Source organism: Diadema antillarum, unplaced genomic scaffold, assembly GCF_040938485.1.
Source record: "Diadema antillarum isolate AM-2024a unplaced genomic scaffold, OU_Dant_1.0 seq00000368_RagTag, whole genome shotgun sequence".
In the NCBI taxonomy this organism is placed as follows: domain Eukaryota; kingdom Metazoa; phylum Echinodermata; class Echinoidea; order Diadematoida; family Diadematidae; genus Diadema; species Diadema antillarum.
This window is the reverse complement of record NW_027271369.1, coordinates 2402113-2428495: the sequence shown is the minus strand read 5'-3', so window position 1 is coordinate 2428495 and position 26383 is coordinate 2402113. Positions and strand designations below refer to the sequence as shown.

Here is a 26383-nt window from a genome sequence, read left to right as displayed (position 1 = left end):
ACAGCCGAAAGCTTGGGGAATAAAGGCAAGACTGAACATCACTGCAACGTCTATACTGCAAGTTTTTCTTCCGTCACACACACACACACACACACACACACACACATATATATATATATATACTGTATATATATACGTAAAACTGTCTCGAAATTACTCAAATTTCCAGTTCTATTCTGAAGAATGGGAAAAGACACGCGAATACAAGCGGTGTTCAAAATTTACAACAAATACACATGTACACACATCTCTGTATGAACACTGTCAAACACTGTACAGTTTGTGATAATTATGATGGTCACTGCATGTTATAGATTTTGCTTGTGGAGATAGATTGACAAGAGTTTTGGCTTGACGGCATCGTCTTCCATACGGTTACAGCTCGTTATTCCGAAGGTTCGTTATCCCGAAGGCTCGTTATTCCGAGGCTCTTCAGTCCGAAGTTTCGTTATTCCGAAGGTTCGTTATTCCGAATTTCATTTTCGGATTAACAAAATCTTCGGAATAGCGAACCTTCTGAATAACGCTACAAAAATGTTCGGATTAACGAACCCTTTTTCATTTTCAGATTAACCAACCTCTAGGTATAGGGAATTTGTGTGTGTCGGATTAAGGAACCTTCGGAATAACGAACCTTCGGAATAAAGAACCTTCGGAATAACGAACCTTCGGAATAAAGAACCTTCGGAATAACGAACAGCACCATTCCATGTACAGCCAAGATTTCAACCTGCAGATGAGCCAAGACACCTTGTTTCATACGTGAGTATATAGGTATCATAAAAAGCTGTCATTGATTTGAAATTGTAACACGACATTTCCATATAGAATAATGTAAACCTAAATATAGAATCATATAAAATGTCTTTCAGGGTGTCTTACTAAAAATCGTTTGATTAAAACATTGCTGATTTCTCCGTACCGAAACTTGTATGGATCATCACATCGCCTCCAATGTATACGTTGTTTATAACAAACGCTCAGTAAGATTTGTGTAATATGAACCATGACTCCATTCTGTCAATATATTTCGAGTTTTGCAGTCGAATTTCACTGTGGGGTGTTTGAGAGATGTACATCATGATAACTGCTAGGGGGTTGAATGTTCCAGCATGATCCTGTCGAATTTACTTGTATTATAGGTATACATCGGAGCTCCGTATTGTAGCTCGATCCACTAAACATGGGCAAGTCAGTTTGCATGCTATATGCACAGTGAAATCAGTGAAATTTCGGCCACTATAATTATACTGAACAAAACATACGATCCCATCGCTGACAAAAACCTGACAATATTGATATTATAGATAGCATTCTAATTAGAAGTTTCCATGAAGTATAATACAACATAAATATGTAATCAAGTCACTGCCAGGGGGTCTTACCAAAAACAATTCTGAGTAAAATATTTTTGATTCAATGATTCATCACATCGCGTTCGGTACGTGTTTACTTATTTTGTTTACACGTGCTAAGCAGAATAAAGCAGAATGAACCATTTGTCAAGCAGGTAAGTCATATTATTCATGACGTGATTGACAATACAGACTTTGCCACAATAGTTCCGTAACGGTAAATTAACACAAAATCTATAATCATCGTTTGATGATAAGAAACCAAGTGTTGTCTTTATTATATTCCATGAATACTTCACGTATAAAACGTTGTGACACTATTACGTACGATACCTGCCCGTAATATGGATCATTCACGTAAACAAATCCCCGCTCTTATTTTTTTTTCCGGCAGTTGTAACGGGGAAGTGACTGTATGTGTATCAGACACAGCTATTAAAAAAAAGGGTGATTTCATTCATGCAAACGTGTATTATTACTATTTTGTCGCATGATTTCGGACATGAATTTCATACAGTTCAGAAGCAGCAGTGAGATTGAAATATTAACATACCTATAGAGATGACCCTTGGTTGCCAAACATACCGATTTGGCAGTCCAAATCAAGGAACCAGCCAATAAATGGTATATATTTTCCTTCTCTAATTCTGCTTTCTTTATTTCCATCTTTGAAAAGACATGATTAAGAAAAAACTTTGAATTTCAGAAACTCAAGTCCTACAGGCCTACCGGTAATTGCAGTGTCGTTGATTTTCAATTGACAATTACAAATGTATGTCGCATAACTCACATTATTATCAAACATAACTCTCTAAAAAAAAAGATCGAGTGAAAATATTCACTCTCGAAGGAGTGAATACAAAAAAAAAGTGAATTTCGAGTGAAATTGGAGTGAATTTCGAGTGAACATGTTCATTTTCACTCATTTTGGAGTGACCGCAGGGATCACTCGAAGATTTTGGACTTGATATTCCGTAACAGTAAATTAACACAAAATCTATAATCATCGTTTGATGATAAGAAACCAAGTGTTGTCTTTATCATTTTCTATAATTTATACTTCACGTATATGTTGTGATACCAAGGAGGTACTACGTACGATACCTGCCCGTAATATGGGTCATTCACGTAAACAAAAATCTCGGCCTCGAATTATACGATTGGTAACAAAAGCTATCATTGATTTGAAGTTGTAACACGTCGACATTTCCATAAAGAATAATTAATAAACCTAAATAAAATGTCTTTCAGGGGGTCTTACTAAAAATTATTTGATTAAAACATTGTTGATTCCTCCGTACCGAAACTTGTGTATGGTTCTATCACATCGCCTCCAACGTATACATTGTTTATATAACAATATAACGCTCAGTAAGACTCAATAGGCGCTTTCACATCAGCCCGATGTTTCGAAATAGCGCGCTATTTTCTGACTTGGGAAATTAAAAAACATCTCGAGCTTGGATTTTTATCGGGCTGATGTGAAAACGCCTATTGTGAACCATATAAGCATTATAACTCCATTCTGTCAATATCGCCGGTGGAGCTCTATTGTAGCTCGATCCATGGCATGGGCAAGTCAGTTTGTATGCTATGCACAGTGAAATCAGTGAAATCTCGACCACTATAATTATACTGAACAAAACATACGATCCCATCGGTGACAAAAACCCGACAATTGATAGTACAAGTATATATAGCATTCTTACTAGAAGTTTCCATGAAGTATATACAACATAAATATGTAATCAAGTCACTAGCTGCCAGGGGGTCTTACTTAAAATAATTCTGATTAAAATATTTTTGATTCAAATGATGGAACATCGCGTTCGGTACGTGTTTACTTATTTTGTTTACACGCGCTAAGCAGAATAAAGCAGAATGAACCATTTGTCAAGCAGGTAAGTCATATTATTCATGACGCGATTGACAATACAGACTTTGCCACAATAGTTCCGTAACAGTAAATTTACACTAAATCTATAATCATCGTTTGATGATAAGAAACCAAGTATTGTCTCTATTATATTCTATAAATACTTCACGTACAAAACCTTGTGATACCAAGGAAGTACTCCGTGATACCTGCCCGTAATATGGGTCATTCACGTAAACAAATCTCTGCTCGTTAGCTTTTTTTCGGCAGTTGTAACGGGAAGTGACTGTATGCGGTAAATTTTGATTAAAAAATGATAAATGACCGGACGATAGATTGCCTGAATTTCACCCCAGCATTTTTTTTCTTTTTTTTTTTGGGGGGGGGGGCTGTAACTTCACAATTATTTTCTATAAAAATGTAGTGTCTATACTAATGTATTTTGGCTCATTTGGAGGTTGAAATCTTGATGCAAACTTCTTTCGTTTCATGTGTGTGAAGCTGCAGCCTGCAATATAGGTGTAGCGTTTCAAATATTGGCGTCGTCTATCTGTTTGGATACTTTCTGAAATATCTTGACACACACAAAAAAATCGGAAGTTTCCGATCGAGTTTTTTTCCTACTTTTGGGAATTGTGAGGGTGGCTAGTCGCGATTATTCAATAGTGCCTCACATGCGCTGATCAAGCCTGTGTCAAGACAGTCATAAACATATCTCTGAGCTGGCGGTTTGAACATCAAAAATTCAATCGAAATCCATCTAGGATCTTTTTTCTGTGTGTGTGTAGTAGCTAGTACACGTGTGTCTAGTCTTCAAACTTTCATGTTCGAATAGATGATAAAATCGTTGATGCCGGTGGTTCTCAAGTACAGACATACGCGAAATATCTACAGTCGGTGCCATAATCATTCAATTACTTTCTTCGGACTCACAAAGTTTAGTACCCAATGGCACAACCTTGGATACATAGTATTCAATGGATGGAGCTGTACATTACTAGACATTCGGATCATTTCCATAACCAGGTAGGTAGGGATACTGGTATCGGCGACCCAACACATTCAATGGGGTTACGATACCGGTGTGTGTTCCACCGTACACCAAATGAAGCAAGTGGCTGGGCATTGGGTATTGTGTGTGTTTCTCTGGTGTGTGTAGGCCTGTACGGCGAGAGTTGGGAGAAGGGGAGAGAGATTCTGCCGAGAGTCCTTGGGGAGCTCGCAGAGTATAGGAAAGCCTAAAAATAGATGTGTTTCGGTCAAGGGGTCAGGAGGGCCTGTCGCTTGGTGGAATGGAAGGCGTGGAAGGTGGCTGGAGTTTGGCTCGCAAAACGCAGAGACAGTATCGTATTGCAATGGAAACGGCAGGTGGCGCTCTGTATGTAACGGTCATCCTGATAGATGTTGGAAAGATTTTGCCTTCTTGCAGCAAATTACTATGTACTAAATTCGTAATTTTCTCATCTATTTTACCCTGTAATGTGAAACGAACCATCGTGGATGTTGATACTATCCTTCCTCAACACAATTTCATCAAGTATTCTGCAAATACTAGCAAATAACATTCTGATACGCCACATAAACAGGAACAGGACCATCCCTTTAAGGGTAAAAATGGATAGGCCTAAGCATTCTTGAAATCATTAATCATTTGGGGTCTCAATGGGACTCAGTGGATAGGGAGACGGGATGACAAAAAGGAGACGCACGTGGTTTTAAAAGGCCAAGGGTACCCTTGGTATCTCCCTTGTGGTGATTGATGCAACAGAAAAAAATTGGCCAGTGACGCAGACATGTGCCTGTTTATGAGGCTAATCAAAGTCTGGAGGCATGGCTGTTTGTGGTACCATGCGCCAGAAATCAGTCAATACGTGCCACAAAAATAAGTAGTACCAGGTTGGCATGAGTACGCCCTCGCCTGGCCATAGTGTGACTGAATCCTGGCTCATGTCTCACTGGCGGTCTCACCCAAGTTTATTATTTTCCATTTCAAAAGACATAGGCCCTATTAAAAACATCACTACAAAGAATGTACAGATTCATTGCATCTCGTATTCCAATCCAAGTAACCAAATTTGTTTCACTTCAGTCCTAAAATATGCGGGGGGGGGGGGGGGGGGTTCTGTTCAAACTGTGAAAAAAAAATAAAGAAGACTTCATCACTCAAAATGTGAAATTGTTTGCTAAATTACCCCAATACACTAACATTCTCTATGAAGTTTCAAGAAAATGTAGTTTCCAAATGAGGTTCATCTTGCACAGGAACTCTCTCATAGTAACAACAACAAATTTCTTATTTATTGCTGACTTTTCATGATCCCCCCCCCCCTCATTTTGGGTTAGAGGAGTGATGATATCAAAGCCCATGAATGTATCATGTGTCATGTGTTCTGATTTCCTTGCATGGCCATATTTTACTCTACAGGATCTTCATGCAGCAAACAGAATATAAATTATCCATTAGGCTTGCTTCAAGGACATAAGAAAAGTGGAGTTGATCAGTATTCAGATTTATGTTAGTAAGAAGCAACTTCACATTGAGATTAACCATGTTATTCATCCAACGCGATGATTCTAGGTTCACGTTGCTTACTTGAATCATGTAACAAAAATATGTTGAGGTTTACCACAACATTATGAGTAAGGCTGATAACAACACAACTTCACATATACACACTGTTTATGACATTTTTGGGGTAGGTTTTTATATGTAAGATCCTTCTTTCTTTGCTGCTATTATAGCATCCATTTAACCTTTACATTGCTTTGAGGCAGGGAGGACACACTGAGTATCAAAGTGTCATGTTGTAGCCATTCATTGCCATGTAAACTGGTTCTAAACAACCTCACCTGGCCCAAATATCTGTGAACACTATTGGTGCCAAACATGTTCAAACCTGGTTCCAACCCAAGCTCTAACAAAAGACTGTGACATCATCACTTTGGTACTCTATATCAACGGGGCCTGTGAAGGCGACCCCGCATCCAAAATGGCATCTTTGGTGAATTAGGTGATTTTTGCAACCACGCTAAAGAATATATTGACTCAGATTTAGACATCTCCCTAGAGCAAGATGTATGATATTTCTCATATCTTCTGTTGCTACTCCCACATACATATTCAAAGGAAGACAAGCATTCTTGTGCATATTCTGCATTAAATATGTGACACTCATCTATATGACACCCTCAAGAAAAAGAGACTGAATACTGTCAGATTTCCTGCAATGTGATTCACAAAACCCAAGGTTTCCATCCTTCCTTCCTCATCAATTTTCACACTTTGTAAAGTTGCCATGGCAACTGAAAATATGAGTAATTGAATGGGGTAATCCCAGAAGATCGGCTGAGATCCGACTCCTGGCCTTGCGATTACAGACTACTGACTAGCCAAATCTACACAGCCGGAGCTGCTAGCGCACAACTATTGAAGGTTGGCCCTGGATAGGGAGACTAGCTATTGGCATAAGGAAGAGGGGAGGGGAGGGGGGGGGGGGAGGAGTAAGGAGAGGGGTCTAGTCTGATGATGTCATGGCTCGGACAAACTACGTCCTCAAGCCTAATTGCTTACATCACTTTTTCCTCGCCATCAGAGTTTCCTCATAAATGAATACCGCAGACAGCACAGCACATACCTACCACGGCAGGGTGTAGAGGGACACATTATGTATTATATACAGACACAGAGGCAGACAAACATACACACAAGCAAGGAAACGCAGCCAGACATACTGACAAGCTTTACAAAAAGACAGAAGACAGGAAAATGGATGGATAGGAAGATTGATGGACAAACAAACTGACAGATAGACATAGAATATGTTTGTCAAGAGACACATGAAGACAAAGACCAAGAGACTGATAGATAACTAGATTGAACACTAGATTTGAAAAGTTTTGTAATAATCAATATAAAATGATAAATAAGTGAGAAAAAATAGAAAACAACTGAAAGAAGCATTATTTCTCACATTTTACAACATATCCCAATAAGATAGCTTTTTTTTTCCAGGGAGTGCCACAAAAATGTCTATAAAGTTACAACATTGACATTTTAAGTCCAATGTTACAGTGTCCTAGAATGCACCTTGTAAAAATTTTATGTAGGTATGAGTTTACAAAAACAGCGCCCTCTTGTGATAAGACCTTTACACTTTGGATTTGGAGACACTAGCAGCAAAGTTCACCCCTGCCTAATGATGACATCACAACCAATGATGGCTGAAGTCACAGTAGATAATTGTTAATGTGTTGGACTGAAAACTGAAAGCAAGTGCCTTTGGAACCATTTCATCCTAGCTTGAAATTATATCACAATGCATTTAGTGCCAAGTTGTCAGTCAGAGGTTACAAATGCATCACTATCATCTATCTTGTGACAGGCTTACATTTTTTTTTTCATATACAGAAAAAACATGGTAGGAAAAACAAAAACATGATGAGATATGGGTAGAATGAATGGCTTGTACAAGTACATTTCACCTGTATTGGCAAGAAAGTAGAAAAGATAACAGCTACATCCTTTCATAACCATTGAGTTGTCTATTTCCCTGTATATATTTTTTTTTGTGGATATGTACAGTATTTTGATGCAAAACATTAAATCTTTGATGCCCTTCATATTTCTATGGACATCCCAGTTAGTTTGGTTGGGATTTTTAGTCATATCTGGATTTGCTCAAGTGCAAGGTCCCTAATTTGATACACAGCCATGACGCTGGGGACTTATATTGAAGGTTTTGATACGACAACAGATGGAATTCTTTTATATATAATTGCCGATAACCTCTCCATGCCTCAGAAGGTAAGGAAAGATTTGTGATTGGGAGAAGGGAAACTTTAGGCTGACAGGTGAGAATTGACTAGGGTTGTGAAACCAAAACTTTTGAGAAGTCTGAACAAGTCGTTAGTCACCACTGTAAGTAATGACACCCAGGAGGCGCGGAGTCCCAGCTGAATCACAGCATGTTGACAAGCCGACCGCACTGTAGCCATGTGTCTACTGCCCTCTTTGGCAAAGGACAGTATAGCTAGGTAACAGTGAGCTACCCACAGATTGTGTTAAAAGCCATTAAGTTACAGTTTTAAATGGCCATGACAAACACCCATTTTTAGAAGCTTGAATACCTGTTTCATAGAAAATCTGTAGGAGGGCACAAATACTAATAAATAGGAAATATCAAATCAAATTCTTCCAATTCCAACAGACAAGAGATGAGGGCAATAATAAAATATTGTCCCTGAGGTCATTTGTTAGGACACTTTCTGATTGGATTAAGTCTTCAGATTTAAGGTGATTCAGTCAATAAGTTTCAAAATACATTATCTGTGTGAATGTGTTCACAAATATGACATAATTAGATTTGAACAGCTTTAATACTCTGTGCTGGCAAAAGCAAATCAGTTTAATTGGTATGTACATTGTAACATAGTACACTGTTACATAACACACAACATTATGGTTCTCTTCCTCATGTAATCACTAATGAATGAATGCTGTGAAATAAATTTGTCAACATCTGATTTTTATGAATGCTACTTCATTTCCTAGAAAGTTAACCCTGCTCCCTAGGTCTGATCCTGAGGAATGAGCACATTTCTGGTGTCTACTCATGAATGTTACTGTAATGTAACCTCTTCAGATGTGAATGTATGTGCTACCAGAACACCACACAATTTGCCAAGGGCAATTTTCTTACTGTGGACATATCTGATAGGAGCAGCCACCTAACTTTGATAAAAAGGTCTACTGCTCATCAAAACTGGAATGATGTAAGGAACTCTTCTTACTGAACTAAGTGCAAAGATGAAGAACACATTTGGCACTGAAAAAAAAAAATTGGGAGAAATAGGGTACGTATGTAGAGGTCATTACAGCACATGGTGTGAAAGAAGCATTGCACACATGTTTGAATGTTTGTATCTAATGTCCACAGTGACTAATACAACTCAACTCAACTGTTTTACAGATTTGTCAATACTTAATGCAAAGGTGATAACGCAACCTTTCATTTTGCTGCGCTGCTAATAAACTCCTTTGCCTAAGCTTTTTCTTTTCCTAACTGGTGAAGTCTCACATAGCATCACAAATTTCGAAATATTTTTTTTTCCTTTTTTTGCCATAGAGTTAGAATATCTCCGGCCAAGTTGTAAAACAAAATGTTTACGTTTTATCAGTTTTCTGAGTATCCTTATTTTATTTCAATACATCTTTCAAGATTTTGACTGGGGCAGTTACATTTTCTTATCTTCAAATTCCTTCGGCCAGAACAATTCTCTTACAGTATCTAGGCTTTTCAATGAATGCAGTGTCTGATATCACCCTTTAAGTTTCTTCATATCAGACATATATTGATGAAATTTATGAAAAATTAAAGTTTCATATGCTTTAATCAACCAGTCACATTGGTCACAGTTCATTTCATTTCATTTCATTTTATTGCAAATGGCAATTTCATGAAGTGATGATAGTATCACCTATCTAAACAACTCTCCAACAGAAACTGATCAAAGAAATTTTACAACATTTATCACATGAAATTACAAAAACAACGAAAAACCAGTGCAGCAAAGTCTAGCACAGCATTCAAATGTTACTAAAAAGCCACTGCTGGTACGTCACAAATGAAATTTCCTGCACTCTTCAGGAGTTTGCCAAAGTAGGTGGCACTATATGTTGCCTTCCATTAACGTTAAATGTGTGAAAGGACCTCCAAAGTACATCTCTCTCTACCTGATTAAAGGTCACCCAAGCTGTTTTCAGTCTGCTACGGAAAGTCTTTGGAAAAATGGGTAGACGGCTCAGCAAATCATCAATTTCATATCAAACAGAGTGAAATCATAAATGACTCAAATTTCATGCACACGGAGGACCACTTTACCCTTTGGTGCTTGGAAAACGCCGCCAAGATAACCACAAACGATTCAATGAACTCGCAAAGACGAGAACAACAACCCTACTAGACGTAAGAGAGGACTCATAAAAATGTATTTTGAGATGGTTGTCATGAACTAGTTATCTAGAGTGTGTCAGGGTCATCTGAACAAAAAAAGAAAGAGACAGGAAAACACTGACATTCAAAGATGTCTCCGATCCACCACAGATGCGGCTTACTTCTGATGTCGACCGACTATCAAACCTGGCGTGACAACATTTTTGCGGAGCATGGCAAAAGGAGGAGACAGGAGGAGGGCAGGGAGGAAGAGGATCACTAAAAGGTTTGGATGCAGACGATGACATCGAATCCTCTGAGGCCTGGTCTCTCCTCTCATCTTTCAGCCGGTTCTATCACTTTAAAGGTAGCCGCTTCTCTTCCCACCTCACTTTAATTTCAAAGTATTCCCACAACCTCATCCCTACTTCAAATAACCATTGTTGACTAATGGTATGAAAAAAATGGCCTACATCTTTTCTTTAATCAATGCAATGTCATTAAAGCATCTCCCCATCATAATCAGGAAGGAAAATCACTTTGGTAGGCACTTGTAGCATAATGGCTCTAAACAGAATAACATGATTTAAGTAAGCCTAATTTCTTTCATGGGAATGACAGAATCATTTTGTGAAAGAGCTCTTCAACCTTGAAAAGTAGGAAACCAATTTGCAAGCCATTACACACAGACCTCTAGACCTTATTAAAACAAATCTAGACTTTGTAAATCACTTCTGGTGAGAACTTCTGGGGTTCACTTCTCAAAACATGCATATTTCATAACCCCAAGTATGATGTCATTCTTTCATCTTATCGAGATTTACTATAACGGGGATGATTGCCATTTCCAAAAAGCTTATATATTTCATGAATATTTCTCTGAGGTAAGAGTAATGACGTATTTTACCCTTTTCATAAACTCACCCTCCAATTATCCGCCTAAGAATAATGCGGACATTTCAATAAAAAATGCATTCACAAACTCTGAAAATTATCTGCATTAATTTTACGAGCGCCCGTCCTGAAAAAGGCGGATAATCGTCATGGTGACTGCACACGTCCCTCCTGTGGGAAAGACAGGTGACGTTTGACCGCACCCCGGCAATTATCCGCATTATTTGGGTTTGCGTTCATAAACTCCAAATCTGGTCCCGATGCTGCTATTATGCGGATAATAGAAGGGTCGAAAAAAAGCGGATTATTCTTTCCCCGCTCCGATTTTACGACCGAATGATGCGGATATTATCCGCATTATTGAGTTTATGAAAGGGGTATTTGAGAAAGAAAACAGGGTAGAGCAAACTGCATTCTGTACTTTGGTATCAATCATTGCATACACACATACACACAAGCACACACACACACTCAGAAATCATCACACACCCATAAGGGCTTTTTACACTTGTAGATTTTTGCTTAGTCCCGTACCAATGGTGGGGCTAAGGGGGGGCCTTAGCCCCACCGTTGGTACGGGACTATCCTTAGCCCACTTTCTGTTTACACTCGTTTTTGCCAAAGTGGGCTAGCCCCACCGATAGTCCGGTACTATCTGGCCCTGCAAAATAGCAGGGTTAGCACCGCAATTGCGGTGCCAAGCAAGTGAGAGTAAACAGAACGAAAAAATAATCCGGGGCTAAGCGACGGAGACGAAGTCTGACCCTCACTGACCAATCAGAAACAAGGTAATCAAGTGCTGCCGGCGCGTGCGTGTACGTGTACAGTACACAGCGTAATCATGAATATTCATGTGGTTTGGAAAGTACCGGACTAAGAAATACGAGTGTAATAAGGTCAATTTTCTCCTTAGCCCCGGACAAGAGATAGTACGGGACTAATTGGCCAGTGTAAAAAGCTGAAAAAATTGGTACGGGACTAATGATAGTCCTGGGTCAGAGAAAGTCAGGGGTTAAGAAACACAAGTGTAAAAAGGGCTATATTATACCAACACAAAACAGCTGAACACACAGGCACATATACATGTTATATATCCCAGCAGTCTCACGTAACATAATATCTTCAAAGGCCTTGTATCCCTTTTGCAAATGGCTTGAAATTTTGCATGGTCAAAAAAATAATGTCTCCCAACATGGTTTATGAAATCTTAGTACATGCATAATACACCTCATAGCTTTTTTTTTTTAAGAAATGAAAAAACTAACCCCATCTCATTCTAGAATAGCTCCCCTTTTGCACAGAGAATAAGGGGTGTTTTTTTTTTCCCCGGGGGGGGGGGGGGGGGGGGGGGGGTCCGAATACAAATTGTAAATTCACTGGAAACCTGTAGCATTAATTCCTTCTCCATTATAAAAAGTTTCCAGCTCTATCATGTTGAAAAAAGGTCTGATTTACCTACCTCTACATACTACCAGCTTATGCAAGGAATCCAATTTTCTGAGTTGCAAAAGCGACACACAGACTTTAAATCCTGTTTGTAATGCATACCTTTGGGCTTGTGTCATGTCTTGGTTTCTCCTTTGCCAGGGTGCCAAAGATGGTCGGCTGTGAAGGAGACAAGACAGAGTGAGACAGACAAAGTTTATCACCGTGCACAGATGCTGTTGCCATGGCAATGAAGGCATAGGAAAATGCGTAGGTAGTACATGGAAAAAAAAAGACAAAAAATCTACTCCATTCATTATAAGAAATCACAATCATAGTATTGACCCATGAATTTGTCAGTCTACTCGCTACAATCTGTCTGAAGACATGATCTCTTCATGTTGAAACGAAAACAGAATACATTGCAGGTTTTATCCAAAGTATGAACATAAAAACATTTTCCATGCAGAAACACAAGTTCTTCTTTTTTTTTCTGGTATGTCCTTTCTCATTTCACATTGCCTCCCTCATAGACTCACACCATTAGAACCAGTTGGAAACAGAACAAAACAATCAATGTTTCCATCAATCTGTTGTCTCTACAGGCATTTATAAAAGACATGCTGATCAAACAAGCACTCATCACATTTATGACAGTAAACGACACTCTTCAAAAATTATTGTTAATGTTGTTGGTTGAACGGAATGGAGAATGATATGATAACGGGCAATGAAGTTAACACACAATACTGCTGTAACATTTTTCAAACATTGTCACCATAAAAAGATATCAATATTTAAATGAGTACAGAGACAATTCATTATTCCTTTCAAATAATGAGATTTGAGACAAGTCTTCAGTGCAAAGAGAAAAGAAGATAATGACTCAAATGAAAGAAGCTACATACTGATGAGCAGCTTCCTGAACACTGAACACAATTTTGTGATGTTCTTTGTCATCCTCTAGAGGAACAAAAAGAAAAAGGAGAGAAATTGAAAAATAAGAATATATGAAGAAGAGTGACAGATCATGGAGTTGATCAAGACGAGGTTATCAATCATCAAAAGCATATCTGATCCAGACTGGACAGTCAGATTATAAATAATGATGTCACCACCTGGAGAGGGGGGGGGGGGGTAGGGGAGAGGGGGAGGGAAGAGGGGAGGGGAGGGAGATGTCACAACACCCAGCCAGTATACCTAGAAAAAAATGAACACAGAGCCTGTGGCCATGGAGAAGTGATTAATATTCAAATTAGCCCCGTCATAAAGAATCACGCTGAGAAACACTCCTGTGATTGGTCAGTCTCCTAACTTTGAAGCTGGTCAAGCTGTAAAACAAAGAAAGAAACACACACAAACGAATATATCACAACAAATACATAGATATCAAATAAAGAATATATAACTTGAGAACTAAACAACCAAATGAAGAAAAAAAAATACTATCAATATGTACAAGAAAAGTTAGAAGCCTCTGTATTAGAAGATTAAATTACACAGGTAATAGGTTTTACAGTGCAATTCGAATACTTTACTTGTTTTGTTTTTTCATTACTAAATGTAATTGTTGGTGTGAATGTACTAAAATCAAGAGTAAATTCATGTCATGAAAGCGTGCCAAAGAAGGAATACTTAATAGCTCCATTCACTCTTTGAGCTAACTCTTCCTTTTTAAAAAAAATTGTGATACCTATAACTTGCAAATCGTATCCTTATATCTACTGAACAAAAACCATACACACACACACACATAAATGTTTCAGGTGTTACCTTTACTCAAGCAATGCACAGCTGTGATTGGACACTCTATTATGCAATTGCTCATCTTTACTATAAATGACTGCAATCTGATCTGATAAGAATTAAAGTGATGCATTGTCGTAATGGGGGGGGGGGGGGAGGGATTCTACTGTCTGTATCATACTGAGCAATGACGTATGCGTGTTGTATCCGGACACAGGACATTTCGCATTGTTTTTGCATCTTAATTCATTTCCTTCCTTGTTTCCTATTAATAACACATGTGTGGCACCGCCAATGTTGTTGTAAGATGCATTTAGCTGCGCGGAACGTTGCGTCTGTGTGGCAGTGGGCAAAACGAAAACACGGTCATATGGAGCCAAGTGCACGGCATGTCATGCTAAATTAGGCAGAGTAAAAGGGAAAGTGTGAAAGTGCCAAATCACTTTCTCTATACTACCAAAGGTATACACACTATCAGTTTATGGAATAAATCTTCTCCTCTTTGCAAAGTCTTCTAAACAAATGCTAAATTATGTCTAAAGCTCTTTGTCTCTATGATATTGACTTTACACCAGGTCCTGAAGCTCTTCAAGAAATATGTTACAAAAATAGTCTCAATCACCAGTATATTTGCCAGGGGGTCACAATGCAATCTAGAGGGCTTTTTACACTTGTAAATTTTTGCTTAGTCCCGTACCAACGGTGGGGGGGGGGGCCCTTAGCCCCACCGTTGGTACGGGACGATCCTTAGCCCACTTTCTGTTTACACTCGTTTTTGCCAAAGTGGGCTAGCCCCACCGATAGTCCGGTACTATCTGGCCCTGCAAAATAGCAGGGTTAGCACCGCAATTGCGGTGCCAAGCAAGTGAGTGTAAACAGAACGAAAAAATAATCCTGGGCTAAGCGACGGAGACGAAGTCCGACCCTCACTGACCAATCAGAACCGAGGCAGTCAAGTGCTGCCGATGAGTGCGTGTACGTGTACAGTACACAGCGTAATCATGAATATTCATGTGGTTTGGAAAGTCCGGGGCTAAGAAATACGAGTGTAAAAAGGTCAGTTTTCTCCTTAGCCCCGGACAAGAGATAGTACGGGACTAATTGGCGAGTGTAAAAAGCTGAAAAAATTGGTACGGGACTAACGATAGTCCTGGGTCAGAGAAAGTCCGGAGTTAAGAAACACAAGTGTAAAAAGGGCTTTAAAGCAATGATACATTAAATGCAAAGTGGTAAGTCAAGTGCTCTGTTGTAATGCCACATAAAATGTGAATATGTTGAATTCTCTTTACATTCTGATACTTGACATGAATATTATGAAACTACACTTCTACATTCACTCCATCTCAAGTGAAATGCAACTACTGAATACTACAATATAAAAAAAAAACCAATTGCTGAACGAAAAAGACCAATAATTTTGTTTTTCATCAGGTAATGTAATTTCTTGCAGAAAATGAGCACATCTGAGTCACAGAACTATGATCTTGTTACAAAACTTTGCCAAATCATGAAATGACCTACAGTTTGAACGATATCTGAGGAAACTGAATGAGATTTTGCACCCTACTATAATTGAAAGACAATTCATTGTGCACTGCATTTCACATCTCAACAAACAGCAATACTGAAAATATTTTGATTGAAACTTGCAGAAAATTCTACTGCAATCTAATAAGCCCCAAAATGAAAAACGTTGTACAACACGATAATAAGATTTTTGATTTTGGGCTTGGAGTAAGGTCATCTTACCGTCAGGATCAATGCACTTTGGGAGTGAGAGCTGTAGCACTGGCTCATAATCTAAGAGGGAGTTCATTTCTCCCAACTTAATGGCAACAACAACCTCTTACAAAAGATTCCTTCACACTGTGGGACTCGGTTTCAATTCCATCGAGGGTTGGCTTTTGAGCTGAAAGTACAATACTGACTAACATTTCGGACATACTCACAGGCACTCTCTGTGAGAAGTAACAGTAAATTCCTTCAATCTGAAAGTGCATTGTCGGGTGCACAGGAGCATTGTAAGCGACATTGAAGAACATCTTTGGCTAACCTGTATAAGATAGACCTGAGGGTTCCGTTTTTTCCCCCCTCTGGTAAGAAAGTAATTTCACTTACAAAATTGAATGGGCCTTCTGTGTTATGCTCCAACAAAAGATGATATATTGCTGATTATGAATGAATACATCTGCCTTGATCTCTTGTGTAAAGGACTTCATTTGATGTGACAAATGTTGAAAAGTAATAACTGTTTGCAAAGAAAGACTGTAGTCTCTAAAGCCCACAATTAGTGAGAATAATACCCACATAACATGAAAAAGAGTAAAATTCATTTCCATAATACCGATCAATGATGTTGGATATCAGTAACTATGAGGATACAATAGGAAAATTATCATTGTTAAAGTAAATAATTATTCACTTCAATCAAAACTTAATGCACTACTAGAGAGTTGATTACCCATGATACCATGGTACTACAAGACCGATACCATGGCAATGTAAAAGAAACTTACATCAAAGGCTTCTCCGAACCTAAGGAGATCCTCGTGGACTAGAGTCCTGTGCAGTTGAAGGCCTTCCTGCTTGGGAGCGAAGGACCCGTCAGTGCCGATGTTAAAAGCTACCGAGCTGCAATGGCATACTTTGTCCCAAATAAAGGCCACGAGGGGTGCGGGCGAGTCCCCGTTTCCGTGCATGGTTCCCGCTTTCTCCCACTTTACATGAATTCCGTATTATCACTCCCTCACATTATAGATTAAAAATATAGTGTACTCAGCATACACGACAGAGTCAATGACACTGGCTGACTCTCCTCAGCACGTCTGCACAATGTTCTGTTGATGAAGTATCAGTTTACTCCCAGGACTATAGCTGCTTCAAGTGTCAGAATTGTAGGTAGCCTGTCCGGACAGAAAAAAAAAAAACACTATGTTTTCTATATCAACAAACGGTCTTAATCCTCCTCTGTAATATCATGGGTAAAAACAACTGAAAGGTTTATGTAGGGGCTAATATGACATCTTTAATTGGGATATCTTCCTTTCTTTATTTGTCTATATTTGCTTTCTCTTTCTTTATTTCACTATAATTTATCATTACAGAGGCAATTAGACAACATTTTAATGGCATTGTGGCTTGTAGTGTACCAGGAAATGAGTGCCCTGATGTGACACATGACATCCGGTCCAAGATATACAAGACAGAGAAATAAAATAGTTATGGTAGGAACGAAGCTTAGAAGCTACTATGGCATAGACCCTGCCTCACTGCACTATCATAAAAACTTTACGTACATCAAGAAATGGCAAAATTTTGTTCCAAAAGTCCACAAGGTACAATTTGTATGGAGCAAGTCAAAATCAGACCCAACCAGCAAGTTCTCTTCAATCCAGGGAACCAACACTATGAACGCTCTTCAGAAGTAAAAACATGTTCCCATGACAACAACAATGATGATTTTCTCGACATGGATGAAAGACATGTCTGCCTCATCATCCGTGTTTATATTCTCTTAATCACCAAGACGATGAAATTAGAAGCCATTGTGTCACACGATATCACAATCTTGCTAGCCGCTCAGGCTGGCTACATAAACACACACACACACAAAGACGCTCTGAACCCGAGTACGTTCGGACCTGTTTCGGTCTGGAGTTCCACTTCTTGAATCATGTGTCAATTTCATCTTGTACACATTTCACCTTCTCACCATGCAGAACACATTACAATTTGTACTCAAGAGTAGAAGATGATGACCATACCATACACATTCGTGAACCATGTACACTGGGCATCCAAATATAACCCCTCTGCACAGCCTGCCAATGCACGTGGAGGATATACTTGATTCTGATGATTTTTCCTGTTCTACAGGATTTCCTGGAAAAGACTCGTTCCGATGCCATGTGCTGGGAATATGAACGTATTCAGTATCAGCTGGCAGTATCAGCTAGGTTGCTTCAAAGCGATTAATGCTGCAGTATAAATGAAGTGTAACTTGATACTAACTAATACAGAAAGACGCAGAGGATTGACGAGTAAAGTGAAACTAGGCAGACAGACGATATCGAAAGAAGAATTACGCTTGCCACTGAATCGTCTCGTATGAAATTAATTAGTCACAATTTTGGATAATTTCACTGTCTGCCAAATGGTTTATGTGGTAACAATTAATGCTGACTAAACATGCTGTCTATAAAGTAAATTTATACATGGACAATGGCTTTTTGACCTGTTCTACCTTGTTTTACTCTTTAATTAGACATCAGTGAATAGATCTCCATGGGGTAATAATATAATTTTACCTCAAAGTAACATCTACTTCTGATTGAAAATGGTGTTATCAAAGCAACAGACAGGGAAAAGTTTGAGAGAACTGATCAGACTCAGAATGGGGAAAATTGAGAGAGTTTCATGTCAGAAAATCATCTGAAAATGCAGGGCATGAGGTCATCTAGATAATAATGTCATTCATCATGTGTCTGCAACATCATTTGCCCAGAAGCCTTCATTTGATGCATGAAAAAGAAAAACTACAACAGTAAAATAATGACAACAGGTGTGCTAACATTAGTAACCAGCTGTACAGTTGCCAGATAGGCCTATACATATACGTTTATTACCACATGGAAGCAGTATATCTACCCAACAGTGCTCTTTACAACAGAAAGAATATACACTTTATTTGCATTTACCCTTGATCTGAATGCATTATCTAAAGAATGGTAAGTGCTCTATATACATGTAGATGGGGGCTCTTTTATTAGGGTGTGTGCTTATGCACACTTGAATACATTTACAAATGATTTTTAAATTCAGTGGAATTACAATTGCTTCTACAGTGTACATGTATGTAAAAGATTTTTTGCAAAAAGCAATACACCCCCTCCCCACTTCAACAGTTTTTAGCAACAGTTTAGAAAATCAGGGAATGAATTGCATTTCACTTGCCATGCTTACAAGGGTCATTGACCTTCTGGGAATCACAAAGTTTACTATTTATGCACTCTTTATCTGTTGATGATCGAACACCTTACATAAATTAAAACCTGACAGAATTATTATTTTTTAATTTCTTGTTGTCATGGAATATGATCAAATATCTAAGCACCATCTTGCATGAAAATTTTTAAAATTTAGGAAAACATGTTGAAATCAACTGAGAATTAGCAGCTCCCTGTACAAGAAAATGATTTTGGTGAGGTGACCATTAATTACTTAGTTTCTCTCAAACTGATCTAGTGTGGCTCTGACTCTAGAGCAAATTTATCAAAACAAGATGTTCCCATAGACACCTTCCCAAACACATCACATGGAAACTGATGATGAAAACTCCCCACCAATGATCCTCAACACACAGGGCAAACCCATTCTCCAAATCTCATCCTGACAAGACACAGGGATGATGCTGTTTCATCCATCCTCTAATACATCCACCAGAGACGGGACAACAAACTGACTCGGCTTCACTTCTCTGGGCATCCAGACTTAGCATGCGCATCCTCATCACTGCACTCATGATGCAGATAATGTAAATCCATCCTCTGATTATTCCAACTTGCCAGATGCAAGGTTCTCCTCCTCAAGGAATTGTCACAATCTTGGAATGTTCCTATGATACCACAAACTCCTAATTCGGCGAATCACGATTCTTGGATGCTGGTGGCAATAAAGGGTGATTGCAGTGCAGTATAACACCTCAGAGAGGACGTGGGAGTGAAAAGAAAGATGGGTGTTCTCTTCACAGTCTGTTGACATCAGATTAAACCCTTCATCAAAACCTGACTTCACAAGCAAACCACAAAGGCATCTTTCTGAGTTGATCACAAAATTCACTCTCCTTTGTAAGCAACAGAAAAGGGGTAACAGTCGCAGCTGAGTGACTGTGTTTACGAGGAAATGATAAAGCACTTCAAGCTTACTATTCACACAAAGAACAGACTGAGAGGCCGACAGAGGAAATCCATCCATAAAATCACAAGAACTCAGCATCTCAGCCAACGGGACAATCACAAGAATCTGCAAGGTGGTAAAAGTAACAGGCACGGTTAATATGACGATACGTGTACCAGCCAATCTTCAATTGATGCAGATGAACACGTATAGTGATTCCAAATAGATGCTCACTCCTCCCTGCTGAATGACGTGCATGAAATCTGGCTCCTCCACTTCCATCACTGTCAGTGACCTCCGAAAAAGAAATGAAGCAAGTGTCCGCTCTTCCCGCTAACCAGTGGCGCCGGGCAAACTCGGGATGCTGGCGAAAAAATTTCCGCCTCCCAAATAGCTCGACCACTCTCTCACTTTCTTCTCACTCGGTGGCCAGCGCATTAGCGAGAGTTTCCCCCCACACAGGAATGGGGCAGAGTAAGTAGAGGGGCATTCAACCCCCCTTTCATCCCCCATTCTTACATGCCTGCTTCCTCATACTGGCAGGAGGAGGAGGAGGAGGAGGAGGAGGAGGAGGAGGTTGAGGAGGAAAAGGAGGAGTGGAGTGGAGTGGAGTGGAGCGACAATAGTGCAATATTCATCTCGATATTGGATTACTTCCTCCGGGCACCAGCCTCTATGTGGGTCTGGATCCGCTACAAAAAATGGAAGGAGGTTTTCCTTGAGTGGATTTATTCTGAAACCCAGAATACAAAAAATAAAGAGAGAGAGGGAGAGAGAAAGAGGGGAGGGGGTGGTAATATTACCTCTGATGTTTGTGGAATACAGAGCCAGCTGTAAAGATGCCCCATGATTTTTCTTTTTTTCACTATGATCTAAAAATGTAAGCTAAGTTAGTGGTCATGAAGAGAAAAAGATTTCACCGATATGTCATGTTATGAAATCATCATTTTACCTTGTTGCATACTGCCACATGCTTCCCTCAAGACTTTGTATCTGTTAATGATCCTAAATCAAGTCTTCTCCACTATTCCATTTGCAATGACTTGTGCCACAATTGAAAATAGCTTCTCTGTGCTGAAAGGCATCATGTAACGATGGTTATACCACACAAAATTGTTATTGAACTGAGATTTTTTTTTCCATCATCCGTCACCCCCTCAAAAAACAACACCAACAACAACAGAATGATGATAATGCTATACTTAAAATGGAAAAGAAATGCTTAAAATTATACCTCCCAGTCTATGATTGTATCCAGTTATTGTAACCATCCATTATCAACTACTCTTTTGTCCATTTTTGTTGCATCCAGTATTCAAAAGCAAATAAGTAACAACAACCAAACAATAGTAATGACATACCAGTAGATAAAGAGATCAGAATTAAAGAACTATCATGACGAACTGTTCCCTTGATTAGACAGACACAACTAAGCTGCTCCGTTATATCTGATTATAAAATGGGTTCAAGAATGTAGCCAATAGGAAGCGCTGAAATGAGACACACCTCCTTCCTTTACTTCAGTACAACTGCACTGCCTGTAATCCTATGGTAGATTGCCGATCGTCTGTGCGCGCGGCGGCTCCTTTGATGAATTGCATGCATACGCGTACGCGCTGTCAATCCTGTAAACAACTTCTAGTTCGGGCTGCCGGCCGGCCGGCTGTCTTCCCTTGTGCATAACATATGTGGCGTACGTACGTATACTGTACTATACGTACACTTTGTACAGTACAGTAGACCAAGCGTTATGGGACCGGACGCGTACATGGAGTCACTTTGAAGAGCAAATCCAACGATTTAGCAGGTTAATTCTCACGCCGTTTTCGGAGTATGTTGTCTAGTAGGCCTATATGAGGAGTCTATATCAAGTCTTTAAGGTAAAGGGTGCATATTCTATGTAAAATAAGTAAGTTTTCATGCGGGTGTCCGGAAACCCAACCCCCCATTATACTTATACTGTATGTGCGGGACTGCCGCGAGTGCGACGTGCGTAAAAGTTTGGGACGAACATCTTCGGACGTCTTGACCCACAAAGGTACGTGAAAAACGCTGAAAAATGATGTTAGTTTTCGAATTTTCGACCCATTTTATAAAACAAATGATGCACAGGATTATTTCGTGGCGTTAGTGTAGGCGTAGCTCACTCTCGGGTATTTACAATGTAGTGCAACATGCACTCGGCTTCGCCTCGTGCATGTTTCACAATTGTAAATACCCTCGAGTGCACTACGCCTACACTAACGCACTCTATCCTGTGCATCATTTGTATACTAGTGACAGCTGATTAGTGTAGATTCCTGTAAATTGTGAGCTACATGTAAGGAGCTGACAAAAAGTCACACAACAACATTTTCTCAGGGTTTCCCTTTAATCTCCCTAAATTTTGGTAGGCATAGACCCTAACTCTCCACACACCATCTATATTGTTGACCTCCTACAATATGGAATATGGGACGAAATCCAGATTTGTTTTTCTTTTTTTGCTACCATCAACTTTCACAAACTGACAGCTCTCCTAGCTCCACTTACTGAGAAACTCTCATTAAAATTCCAAGGTTCTCCTGGCAAGATTAATGCTCATAAGGTGATAATGGCACTGCTAGTTTTCCATTCCAATCAATCACAGGAAATTCCTGAAACCATGAAAGCAAAACTACTTGTACAAACGTACTCGGTATCAAGGAACCACTGTCTGCAACACCCCCTCCTCCCCCCCCCCCCCCAAGAAAAAAACACCAACCTTCACACGCTTTTTCATCTCTTTCCTTCTCTTGATAATTAGTTGTGACTCACATAAGTGGCATCCAATCTAATGTCAGCAAGACTTTCAGTTCTTTGAATTACATCAAATATTCATGTTTGAGGTCATTTTTACACTTGCCATTCACTTCCTCATGCATCTTCTACTCATTTCAAAATTTCCAGATAGTTTACTAAAAATCAGACATATTCAAGATCAACTATATGCTCTATTTAAGCTCATGCAAAAAGTACTACTTGTTAAAATCATCATATAGACAGTTTTTAACCCATTCAGGATGAGTCCTGAGTATGCTAGGGCGGGATTCTATGGGAAATGCGTGTTGTAGCAAAATCAGCCGTCCTCAACGGGTTAATTTTCGACAACACATCCAAAACATAGGGGATTTTGTGTGTTTGCATAACATGCAAATGATCCAAGTCAAACCATACCCTTTTGTATGTCTCAAGTTCTTTTGCAGCCTCATGAATACCCTCCAGAGAAATGGACTATCTTCAGAATTTCAGCATTGCCATGATAGCAACAAGGGTATATGGATGATCGATAAAAGATATGCACGCTGAAGATGATACTTGCCAGAGACCTGCTCATTCCCGACCATATTTCCTTCCTGAAGCCAACAAATGCTGTACCTGTACATGTGTACAATTAGGCATGTGGCTGCAGACAAAAAGATGTGTAAACACTGTGAAATCCACATACGCCGTACAACATTCCGAGCCAGCGATACCATCTACAACAACATGCGAAACTGACATGCAAGAATCCCAAAACAAGATCTGCCAATATCGGCTGTATTAGCTACGCACCTGTCGTCCGACTAATTCCAAGAGATATACCTCCATGACAAGGAACTCTTCTTTACTTCAAGTCTTCCATGCTGGTCATGTGAAGCAATCAAAATCTCCCCAAAACTGATCATCTAAAACAGAACACTCAAGCTTGCTGAGATGGTATCGATTTGAGCCAAACTCTATTGTACCTTGGATGCTCATTCCTTAGGCCCATGTTAAAAGGGAAAGAGAAAATTATTTTCATTTTCTCTCTAAATGACCAAAAAGCCCCCATGAGGAAATCCCACACTGTTATTCATGGACTCACCTCAAGTTGAAAATATCCTGCCCAGGAGGAGGCTAGGAGGAGAACTTGGCTCTCACAGACATGACAGTTTGGAAACAGATATTAGATATAGGCCTACCATTCTACAAGTATAGGAAAATGCTTGTAATAACAGGGAAATGTCGCAATGCACTCACAAAAGGAAACCAAACAGATACACAATAAGGATACGGCCGGCCGTTGTTAGGAGGCTACCGCCAAAACTGCTCGGACACTTACCATTTATCTTGGTAACGTTTCAATATCAAACTGTGTGCATTTCCCTTTGGAGGTTGTCCCTGCTTTGTATCAAGGCAGGGATTTGTATAGTCAAAGCTCTGTCAAAAAATCTCTGAAGTTGGACAACTTTTAACTTAATCAGAGAAATTTGGCTGAAGAAAATTTGGGCAAATTAAACATATAAGCCTACACTACTTTAAAGCCATTTGTGTATATTACTGAAAGGCATACAAGTTCCATAAATTCATCACAAATTAAATTTTTCTAATTATTAAAAAAAAAGACTACACCAGATATCCACCTCCTGATGTACCAACCTCAAGAAATCATTTCATATGAGGGTTATGTAATCAATGTAATGCCAAAACCACTAAGAGTCAACTGAATATGCTTGTTTCCTGTTGATATTGTTAATGATTATACAACCAGATATTCTCACAGAGATTACAGAAGTTGTAAATAAGAATCCACTGTCATTCGTGTGCTCCTGACCTTCGTTATGGTTGTCACCAAGAGTTTCCTATTCTAGAACATGCTTACGAAATTTAAAGGATATTTCTGAATATATCTGAAAGTTTGGATTATAGAAACTACACCAACCAAGCGTTTGTTGAGTTTGGCATGGTGTCACGAATTCCCCCCCCCCAAAAAAAAAAAAAAAAAGAAAAAAAAGAAAAAGAAAATGCTTTTCATCCTGTCAGATGAGATGATTACCAGAAGGTAATTATTTGTATCATATAAAAAAACCAAAATGATGGTTTCCCTTGGACGTTAAAAAAGTACAAACTGCACTGATTAAAACACTGATACTTCCTGTACTTGTATCACTTGGTAATAGCTGACTACTATGCATAGAAAAGTTTTGACATTGATTGTGTCATCTGTCCTCCTTCTCACCAGTAAGTCAAGTAAACATCACATTTTTGCCACACAACATGAGAGGTTTTGTTTCCTATTATATATAAGGAATCACAGATCTAGAGGGTCATGTAACCTCTGACAACTTTCCACCACTTGCACTTCTTTACTATGAAATGAATGTCTCCAATATTTCAGTTCTTCTTGCTGGATTCACTGTAGAGCCCATCATAAGTGTTACCTTTCTGATTTTTTTTTTGTCTCACAGATCACTACACATATCCAATCTGGCTCCCATGATGCTAATCTCATCAAACCTGAGTCATGATCCTTCAACACAGTTTCGATGCCTGGTAGAGAGTTCTCCAATTAAACTCCAGAGCAGTGAAAGTTCCCGTATACTCACAGAACAAGGTCTGTGTACACACAGACAATTACGTAACATTTTGGGGCACAAGTCCAAGTTTGTCGTGTTCTACTGCACATGGAGAACTCTTTGCTGCATGTGAAGCAGACAATGCGTGTAGGCCACACATCTGCAGCAGCAGACCAGGACGAAAAAACCACAAATATGACACCACAACCACACACTTCTCCAACCATGGACCTTCTCCGACATAAAGAAAAGAGAAGAGAGATAATAAAATAACACAATCAAAGAAAAAAAAAATCCTAGTCGGATATGTTTCCTCCTTCCGCTACATCCTGTCCTAAAAGTGGATTCCTTCCATCAGTTTTGCAGGCACAGATACCGGACCTTTCATCGGTGAATAGAGTCAGGTAGGCGTGACCTCATTTGACCCCCTTGCCTCTGGTCAGTGACTCCTCATTTCTCTCAATACTATCAAGGGTCTGGACAGTGGTGGCAATTATGGTCAAGGGCATATATTTGTACCTGGTGGATCGCCTAAAAAAGAGAAAAAAACAAACAAACCAATATTGACCGACTTCTCATTTTGGTAGTTCTGACCCAAATCCCAGGCAAAACAAAAACAAAAACAAAAACCAACCAAATAAATAAAAGACTTCTGGTATCAATGGAAATGTTTGGCGGAAGTCTGTCAGCCAACACCTGCGCACCAGTTTCAGAGAAGAGCATATATTCTGGATGTAGGCATTCGTGGGCTCACTTTTTTTTCTTCAAAGGAGAATGAACTATTTCATACACTAGAGAAGCAAAAAAGAGACCATGCCAAATTAGGGATGTCACTATCAAGAATGACACACATGTTCAGATTCTCACCAATACTCTTTTAATCTGATTACACAGTGTTTTTGCCTGTGCTGTTAGCAACTGGAA

The 26383-nt window shown here is 39.2% G+C and overlaps 1 protein-coding gene across 1 annotated transcript in view; it reads right to left on the bottom strand.

The window, feature by feature from the left end:
- Positions 1-17052, bottom strand: part of LOC139731325 (ras-GEF domain-containing family member 1B-like) — a 128851-nt gene extending 111799 nt beyond the window's left edge. Inside the window, exons 1-2 of the mRNA XM_071642214.1 lie at positions 16745-17052; positions 12606-12662 (exon numbers count right to left, since the gene is read on the bottom strand). Coding sequence (XP_071498315.1) covers positions 12606-12662; positions 16745-16927 — 240 coding nt within the window. The 5' untranslated portion in view covers positions 16928-17052. The remainder of the gene's footprint in view (positions 1-12605; positions 12663-16744) is intronic.
- Positions 17053-26383: the final 9331 nt, after the last annotated feature.